The sequence below is a fragment of the Poecilia reticulata genome, linkage group LG7 (genome assembly GCF_000633615.1).
Source record: "Poecilia reticulata strain Guanapo linkage group LG7, Guppy_female_1.0+MT, whole genome shotgun sequence".
Taxonomy (NCBI): Eukaryota; Metazoa; Chordata; class Actinopteri; order Cyprinodontiformes; family Poeciliidae; genus Poecilia; species Poecilia reticulata.
Window position 1 is genome coordinate 13,022,338 of NC_024337.1, and position 9,663 is coordinate 13,032,000.

A 9,663-nucleotide genomic window follows, 5' to 3' on the forward strand; every position below is an offset into this window, starting at 1 on the left:
AAAGACATAAAAACATGGAAGACATCAAAACCCGCACTCTAACCCTAATTTAGCCATAAGCAACTCTAAACAGGTGGGTTTTAAGTTGAGATTTAAAGGCACCCAGTGTTTCAGCTGTTTTACAGTTTTCTGGAAGTTTGTTCCAAATCTGTGGTGCATAGAAACTGAATGCTGCTTCTCCTCGTTTGGCCATTTCATATAAAGTAAATAAACCCCTGTGTGTGTTTATGTGCAGCTGAGGAACAAGCTGAATCCTCTGGAGCTGCAGCAGTTTGCAGTCCTGCTGAGAGAGTACAGGCTGGGTTCAAACATCGACCACTTCTGCTCCGAACTGCTGCAGCTGTATGGAGACGAGCGCAAATTCCTGCTGCTGGGTGAGAGACCGAGACGGAGTTGTTGTTTTCTTTTATCTGGATCCTCATCGGTTGCAGTTCTCCGCATCTACTCTTCCTGAGGTGCCCAGATTCAACATGAACAACTAAAAATACTGAACATGCCTAGATTACATAACACACGCAGAATAAAAGTGACTGCAAAAATAAACAAATAAAAATACATGCATATTACATACATTCAAAATATAAGTAACTACAAAATAAACAAATACAAAACAGAGGCCATAAGTTCAGACAAATGAATTATACTATGACAAATATGTCAAGCATCACATATATGAGAAAACATACACAGTCAACACAATAAAGGGAAAAGAAGAATCATTCAGTATAGTTGTTTATTTCCTTAAAGTTGTTCAAAATTCATTCTTCTGATGTGTCTCCAATATATTTTTCTGCTAAGGTGGACATACCTCTAAATAAAGCCGACATCTTCATAATTCAATATGAATCATGCTGACATCTGCGTTAAAAACAGCTACAGGTGAATTAAGACCTGAAACCTCAAATTTAATATATAAAACCAGGTGCAGTTTCACAGAAGGATGTATACAAAGCAAAATATGTAAATATTTCAGTTGAGATGCTAGGATGCTATTAAAAAGTACACAAAGAGAGAAAAAGATTGTAATGTAGATTATTTTCTTCCACATTCTGTTATTCAAGAATGAATTGTTGGACTAAGACTGAACATTTTAATGTATTAATGGTGGAAATACAACATTATTTTGGGAAAGTCTGTTTTTTCAGAAAAGTTTAATTCCCTGTGAAATGTTCTTGTCTTGGAATCCTGGTTTGTTTCATTTGGGCCCATTAACATGCTCATCCTTTGGTTCTTCAGGCATGCGGCCGTTTATTCCAGACAAAGATGTCGGCGTGTTCGAGGAGTTCCTTGAAAGCATCGGGATCCGAGAGGGCGGGATTTTAACCGACAGCTTTGGACGAATTAAACGCAGCATGAGCAACACCTCGGCCACAGCCATGAGAGGGTACGTGGAAATGGAAGTGAAAAGTTTATTTTCAATAATTCAGTTCATGATTGATTCATCACACAAAAAGTGATCTATTTTAAATAAGAGCTTATTTCTGTTTAGGTTGATGATTATAACAAATGAAAACACAAATTGTTGTCTCTCTGTAACAAAAATTATATTACATGACACCAAAAGACATTTTTAATACTGAAACTGACCTAAACTATTTTAGAGAAGACTGCTGACTTGACAGTTAGTCAGAATTTTAAGCTTCAATAAAACATTCAAACTTATTTTAACAAAAAAATGAGTGGGGAAAAGAAAAAGGTGATATTTGACTTAATTTCCGCTACGGCCTTTAAGAACAAATTTTAAATATAAATACATAAAACTGGAGAAAATATGGAGTTGTTTTGGTAAATGTGTACTTAAGGAACAGTGAGAATGGAGGCCTTGAAAAGATTGTGAGTCAATCAGTGTGGATTCACAAGGCGTGGACTGAAATCCCAGGCTAAATATGGAACAGACGGTACAATACATGCACAGATTTTGGTAACACTTTATTTGAAGGGGGTGAATAAGACTGTCATAAACATGTCATAAAACCTGACATGAACATGAATAAGCCTTCATGAATATTTATGACTGTTGTCATAAAGCATCATTTGGTAAATTATGACACTTTTAATACAAAGTTGACATTATTCAAAATGTCTTTGTCATGACAACTTGACATTAACCAATAAATCATTACTGATATAAATTTGTTATAAAAGTATTACTGATTGCACTTTAAAAATTAGGTAACTTTATGTTATTAAAGGTAAAGTTTAAACAGTAATGATTTATTGGTTAATGTCAAGTTGTCATAACAAAGACATTTTGAATAATGTCAACTTTGTATTAAAAGTGTCCTAATTTACCGAATGACGCTTTATGACAACAGTCATAAATATTCATGAGGCTTATTGATGTTCATGTCAAGTGTTATGTCATGTTTATTACAGTCTTATTCACCCCCTTCAAATAAAGTGTTACCCAGATTTTATTTCATAGGCTGACGTCTCACTAAGGAAACGTGTGTTTGGTTGATTATTTCTTTGTTTGGTTCTTGAAAAGCATGTTTGTTTCCTTTAAAATTGTGCCAGATTTTTATGTTTTGAGCAGAGTAGTTGGGTATGTGAAAAACGTCAGTTTTCTCTGCCAAACATAGATTTCCTTCATTTTATCTATGTTTAATTATTTTTATTTTTACAAGTAAAATAGATCAACATTTTGATGATCTTTACAGGATGCACCTGTAGTTTACTTTGGTTTTATTAGTTTATATCCTGCATTTTGTTTGATTTAGTTCTTCTATCTATACAAAAACCTGTCAGCAAGATAACTATGGAGGACCAAAACCGACATAATAAAAAATAAAAGAATAAATATATAAATAAAAGAATAAATGTATAAACAAAAGAATAAATATAGATTTTGATAAAAAATAAAAGCATAAATATATTTTTGATAAGAAATAAAAGCATAAATATATATTTAGTTTTTCCTTTTCCTTACACGTGAATTTCCGTCAAGTAATGTATATATTTTCTTGTTCATTTCCCCTAAACATTTCTTATTATGTCAGTTTTGGTCCTCCAAAAATATATTTATGCTTTTATTTCTTATCAATATATATATATTTATTCTTTTATTTATAGATTTATTCTTTTATTTATAGATTTATTCTTTTATTTTTTTATTACGTCGGTTTTGGTCCTCCATAGATAACAGCCGTTCTTCTGTCAGTAGGTACGACAACGGCTCTCTACCAACAGGCTCTCAGGAATTTAACCGACGGATCACTGACATCACCCACGACATCCAGGCGCTGGGCTTCCAGGACACGCACGGAGACATCGAAGAGGAAGACTACTACCTCTGATGAAGGCAGAGAAGAAAAGACTTAAGAGAGAGATTTCCCAACAATTCTGTGTTTTCATTCACAGTAAAAAGGAACCAAAGTCAAATTGTATTTGTGCACAAACTTGGTGAATAAAGCTGATTTTGATTCTAAGTTAAAACAATTCTGTGTTTAGATCTATTTTGAAGTAAAAGTTCTTCATGAAAAACTAGCAACCATTTTGAGACGTGCAAAAAAACCAAAATAAATTCAGGAAGAACTACAGTAAAAACAAGACAAAATACACTACAGTTTTTGATAGAAATGCTAAATATTCCATATTCTACTTAGCTTTTTAATTCCGTTTATCTACCTGATCCTAATGAAGATCTGACTTAATAAAAACTGGATCTTATCATTTTTGTTTCATTCAACAATCAGTATTAAAAGGAACAGAAATTATCAGAAAATTCTCTTGGCAGCAAAATTGTGAACATTTTTATGTCTGCCTTTTGCAAATCTAAAATCTGTGTAGAAACAAATGTCTGTATTTAAGTTGTTGAATGTTTTAAAACAAAAGAGTTAGATGCAGTTTAACAGACACTACAAAATGAACATATTCGTCATTTCTTCAATGTTTAGTTTTAGTGAGTTTTGTCTGGCTTTACCCTAAAGATTTTGTTAAAGAAATTCAGTGTTTCAGAATTTTTACATTTTACTGGAAATTTGTTACAGATTAACATAAAAACAAAAGTACTCCTCTATGTTTGGTTGCAGAGGAGACCAAACAATTTGTCCAACGAAGTCAATAAGATACAGATTCTCACTAACTATCTTTACAAACGAAATCTAAAGTGCTGGGATGAGAAAAAAATGAGGAAAAACTAGTTTGTCCCATAGAAAAATCTTGAGCAAAAGCAGCAGGAAGCTAGGTCGCGCTCTTTATAATGGTTTACCGTTTGAAAGGCATGGTTTAATCACATTGGTTGGATGCCATGTGACACCCGTTCTTATTGGTTAAAATTAAATCAGATAATGTGACGACATGAACGCGATCAAAAACCAGGAAGTCCGCCTGTTCTAAAATAAGTTTCAACTTTTGTCTGTGTTTTTTCTCTTACGGGGTTCAACAGTCGTTGTAATGCATCACTTTTATAAGAAGGCACAGTATAGTTTCATGTTATCGATATTGGCTAATCGCTGGCACCGAGGACCAGCGCCCGGACGTACTGGCTTACGTCAACGTCGGCGCCATATTGTGAGGGGCATTTTTAAATACGCATAAAACAGTACAAGGCTGTCCTGTTTTATTGAGTAAAACTGTTATTTTGTTGTTGTGACACTGTACATTGATAAAACTACAATTACCTACATGACATTTATAACTAACACGTCTTTAATAAAATGTCATTGTCTTTTGAAAACGGATAAACTTTTATGATGTTAGTGATTTGCCAACATCCAATAAAACGAAGCCATAATATATTTTCAAAAAATGATTAATTAAAATGACGATAGAAGCCTGTGTGTGAATTAATACAGACACAATGCAGGACAGGCGCTGGTTTTTCCAGAGACCTCGTGGTGTGTCGTAACATTATCTGCCAATTTAATTTGATCTCAACCAATAGGAATACGTGTCATGTGACATCCAACCAATAGGATTAAGCCCTGCCCTGATAAGCCGGTATATAGGCACCGCCTGTCTTTCTTCTTTTTTATCAGTTTCCTCTCTTGCAACAGACTCTTAACAGTCTCTCCGTGGGAGAAAACTACTTTTTGTTCTTTTTCGTCATCCCAACGCTTCAGTTTTTGTGGAAACATGGTGAGTATGAAACTATAAATGCATCAGTCCGATTTTTTTCTTCTTAAAAATAATGGTCGTTTGTCGTCTCAGTTTGAGCTTAAACAATGGTTAAATCAGACATCGGTATTTGCATATTTAATTTTTTTTTCATGGCTTTGAACATAAGCTTTCTGACGGCAGGATATTTAAAAAATAAATGAATAAATAAATTAAAGTGCCCAGGCCTCCCTCAGCCGAAATGTAAGTTGAGTCATGGGCGTGTTTCCGGCTGTTCTTTGGCCTCTTTTCAGAGGCACGGAGCATGACGCATTCCTCTGTTTCAGCGCCTTTTTGAAGAGGCCTCCTGGGCCTCTGAAACCACAGTCCCTGCCTTTTGTGACAACGGCTTAATGCTCTCGGCTTCACTGCTTTTTCATGGTTGAACTGGCAGATTGTGTTGCCAAATTTTCATATTGACCCATTTGATCCGCTGCAGCTGTGCTGCTCTCTTCCACCACCCAACCCTAATGTGGAAAGAAAAAAGAAATGCATCTCATAGGGGTGTTTCTTTTCTTTGCTTAACGCCCCAAGTGATTATAGTCATCCGGTTCTGGTTTTTAGTTCCTCATACAAGCGCTTGTTTTTTTTTTTTTTCTTTCTTTTTTCCTGATAAGCGAGGTACAGTGTGCACACCATGTGACTTATGACCTTGAAGCTATTGACTATAATAGGACAAGACATGTGGCTTTCAGCATTCTTTAGAAATGAAACTTTTTACAAGACTTGGTGTTTTTTTTTCCTCCCAGCGTGAATGTATCTCAGTGCACGTCGGTCAGGCCGGTGTTCAGATCGGCAATGCCTGCTGGGAGCTCTACTGCCTGGAGCATGGGATCCAGCCGGACGGACAGATGCCCAGTGACAAGACCATTGGAGGAGGAGATGACTCCTTCAACACCTTCTTCAGTGAGACCGGAGCAGGGAAGCACGTCCCCAGAGCCGTTTTTGTAGACTTGGAGCCCTCTGTCATCGGTAAGCTTGTCTATTTATGATTAATTTTATGGTTTGTGATTAATTTTATAACTCATGATGATGTAAATGTCTTTTCCAGATGAGGTTCGCTCTGGGACCTACCGCCAGCTGTTCCACCCAGAGCAGCTGATCACTGGGAAGGAAGATGCTGCCAACAACTACGCCAGAGGACACTACACCATTGGCAAAGAGATCATCGACCTGGTTCTGGACAGGATCCGCAAGCTGGTGGGTGAATTCAGACACGGAGCTATTCAATTTGTTTTCAAAATGTTTAATTTGGAAGAGAATATTTGCATGGAGGTTTTAATTGCCTTATTGTAAGAACAGTGGAATATAGTCTGGTAACATGCAACGTTCTCTGTTTGTATCCTCAGTCTGACCAGTGCACAGGCCTGCAGGGCTTCCTGGTCTTCCACAGCTTCGGTGGAGGAACCGGTTCTGGCTTCACCTCCCTGCTGATGGAGCGTCTCTCTGTTGACTATGGAAAGAAGTCCAAGCTGGAGTTYTCCRTYTACCCAGCTCCCCARGTGTCCACTGCKGTTGTGGAGCCCTACAACTCCATCCTGACCACCCACACCACCCTGGAGCACTCCGACTGTGCCTTCATGGTGGACAACGAGGCCATCTACGATATCTGCCGCAGGAACCTGGACATCGAACGCCCCACCTACACCAACCTGAACAGGYTGATCRGTCAGATYGTGTCCTCCATCACTGCGTCTCTCCGTTTTGATGGTGCCCTGAATGTTGATCTGACTGAGTTCCAGACCAACTTGGTGCCATACCCTCGTATCCACTTCCCTCTGGCCACCTATGCCCCAGTGATATCTGCAGAGAAGGCTTACCATGAGCAGCTCACGGTAGCTGAGATCACAAATTCCTGCTTCGAGCCAGCCAATCAGTTGGTGAAATGTGACCCTCGCCACGGCAAGTACATGGCCTGCTGCCTCTTGTACCGTGGCGATGTGGTGCCCAAAGATGTGAATGCTGCCATTGCCACCATCAAAACCAAACGCACCATCCAGTTTGTGGACTGGTGTCCCACTGGTTTCAAGGTCGGCATCAACTACCARCCACCAACTGTGGTTCCTGGTGGTGACCTCGCCAAGGTCCAGAGGGCTGTGTGCATGCTGAGCAACACCACTGCCATTGCAGAGGCCTGGGCTCGGCTGGATCACAAGTTTGACYTGATGTACGCCAAGCGTGCRTTCGTCCACTGGTATGTGGGTGAGGGAATGGAGGAGGGAGAGTTCTCCGAGGCCAGGGAGGACATGGCAGCTCTGGAGAAGGATTACGAGGAGGTTGGTGCTGATAGCATGGGAGATGAGGATGAAGGAGAAGAATATTAAATGGCATTGTCTGTCTGTCTACACTTCTGAATGTTCAAAATAAAGATGTCTTGCTGCAGTAATTGTCCCTTTGATTTTATTCATTTTTTATGGTGGGCTGAAGTAACCATTTCTACACATCTCTAAGAATGGAAAAACATGACTTGATTTGACCACTTGGGGGGCAGAAATTCTCAGCAACTGTACAAACAAGTTTGTGTACATCTCATTCCTGTTGACCAAATCGTTCTGAGTAAGACGAAATATAGGAGAATTTAAACATGTTGCTGATTGAGATTATGACCCTTTCACTCTTAATGGCTTACAAGGATCCAGGATTCTTTGAGATGCTAACAGGAGCTGTACTGACATCACCATGGTGTCTGTAACAGTCTGGTGTTACCACTGTATTCATGTCTATGGTTACCACCACATCAGACTGGCACGGAAAAACAAGCGGCGCCAAGGAGCTAGATCACTAATGAATGTGAAACCACTAGGAGGAAGTTTGGACCCTACACACCTGTCCTGTTGCTGAAGTACAATAAAAGGCATCACTGTTTTGACTGGAGGAGCCAGGCAGCTGGACTGATACACATTTACCCAGAATGCATTGCAGTGTGAACAACACTGACATTCCTGACAGTATATATTTAAAATTCATAACTAAACATGTATTACTGCATTGTTTTTACACCTAAAATATTTCCCAAATAAGATCTATAACTCATGGTGGATCCCTTTAAAGAAACATTAGTCCTACCAACTCACCATACTTCACAGCTTGTGCTGACAAATTATATTGTGTAAAGAAATGCCACTACCTTATGAGTTCAGTTTAGCTGAGTACTCAAAACTTGAGGGACCAATTCATACAATGCTAAACTTTAAAACAATTACATTTCTGGGTTCAGAAGCAAAGATCAGCAATATAATCCCTAGCTCTTCATACATTGAGACAATGAAACCCCTTAAAGAAAACTCATGCTGGCTCTCAGGTTTAATTCTACTAAAACGGTGCTCTGCTCATCTAGAGTCCTATTTAACCTGGAGAAATGGTTGACTGCTGTATAAAGACCCTTCATAAAGAATAATACTAGGTTTCTATTTAGTACAGTTGCTAAGCTTAGTTATAACTGAGCCATCCATTCTTCATCCTCAGTAAGCGATGCAGCACTGACACTGTTGAATCTGATCTGAGGTTTATAAAAGTTTCATCAAAACCTTTGGACAAAATAACAACCAAATTAAAGTGTTGCCTTTTACTACTGCAACCATATTAGATATTAATCTGTCCTTAGTACTGCGGGTTTACATGGTAACTGTAATTAAACCTTTAGCAATTATTGTTTCAAACTTAAATTACAGGCATAATATTCCTTTCTTATCTAAACTGAGAAAATAGTTGCTAATCAAGTGTGTGAGCATCTAAACAGTACTGACATGTTTCAGAGCTCATCATGACACTGAAATAAAAAAGTTACAATTATTCTCTTGGCCTGAGGTAATGGATTTTGGGAGTGTTCTGGTGAACCATATCCCATATTCTGAGTCATATCAACTTAAGAAATATAGGATGGTTAATTGTGTTTTCAGAGACTTGGTTGAATTTTACATTTTAATCCTGCAGGGACTATCAATAGTTACTCTGTGTAGCCACAGGAGGGCAGCATGCTGCAAAACATAAAAGCAGAGAATTGGGCGATTTCTGATCATACCATTAAGATAACTGACATGTATGTCATGTACCAGACGCAATGCATTCATAGCATATTGGAAATAGGATTTTAGAATGAATACAAGACAAATAACTTTAAATCACAGAGATTTTATTCAGAACAAAGCCAAACTTGATCATTTCAGGAGTTTTATTCAAACGGCAAACATGATACTTTGATGGACGAACATCTCTGTTTGGAATGCATTCAAGAACACAGTGCATGTAATCACTTTCTGCTTTCCTGACTTCTCTGTGGTTCTTTTAATATTCTTCTCCTTCCTCCTCTCCCTCACCCTCAATGGAGTCGACTCCAACCTCCTCGTAATCCTTCTCCAGAGCTGCCATGTCCTCCCTGGCCTCGGAGAACTCTCCCTCCTCCATTCCCTCACCCACATACCAGTGGACGAAYGCACGCTTGGCGTACATCARGTCAAACTTGTGATCCAGCCGAGCCCAGGCCTCTGCAATGGCAGTGGTGTTGCTCAGCATGCACACAGCCCTCTGGACCTTGGCGAGGTCACCACCAGGAACCACAGTTGGTGG

The 9,663-nt window shown here is 38.6% G+C and overlaps 3 protein-coding genes across 6 annotated transcripts in view; 2 read left to right on the forward strand and 1 right to left on the reverse strand.

Moving 5' to 3' along the window:
• Positions 1-3,428, forward strand: part of ccm2l (CCM2 like scaffold protein) — a 10,549-nt gene extending 7,121 nt beyond the window's left edge. For 2 of the 3 annotated variants that reach the window (XM_017305690.1, XM_008414664.2), the window contains exons 9-11: positions 236-374; positions 1,237-1,384; positions 3,161-3,428. In XM_017305690.1, the coding sequence (XP_017161179.1) occupies positions 236-374; positions 1,237-1,384; positions 3,161-3,296 (423 nt within the window). In that variant the 3' untranslated portion in view covers positions 3,297-3,428. The remainder of the gene's footprint in view (positions 1-235; positions 375-1,236; positions 1,385-3,160) is intronic. The other variant, XM_008414665.2, reaches the window with a different exon arrangement.
• A 1,540-nt stretch (positions 3,429-4,968) lies between these two features.
• The window catches only part of LOC103467914 (tubulin alpha-1A chain), a 17,134-nt gene continuing 12,439 nt past the window's right edge, over positions 4,969-9,663 (forward strand). Inside the window, exons 1-4 of one of the 2 annotated variants that reach the window (XM_008414662.2) lie at positions 4,969-5,079; positions 5,847-6,069; positions 6,149-6,297; positions 6,447-7,373. In XM_008414662.2, coding sequence (XP_008412884.1) covers positions 5,077-5,079; positions 5,847-6,069; positions 6,149-6,297; positions 6,447-7,373 — 1,302 coding nt within the window. In that variant the 5' untranslated portion in view covers positions 4,969-5,076. Of the gene's footprint in view, positions 5,080-5,846; positions 6,070-6,148; positions 6,298-6,446; positions 7,481-9,663 lie in introns of those variants that run through there. The other variant, XM_008414663.2, reaches the window with a different exon arrangement.
• Positions 9,251-9,663, reverse strand: part of LOC103467923 (tubulin alpha-1B chain-like) — a 2,908-nt gene continuing 2,495 nt past the window's right edge. The window contains exon 5 of the mRNA XM_008414688.2: positions 9,251-9,657. Coding sequence (XP_008412910.1) covers positions 9,382-9,657 — 276 coding nt within the window. The 3' untranslated portion in view covers positions 9,251-9,381. The remainder of the gene's footprint in view (positions 9,658-9,663) is intronic.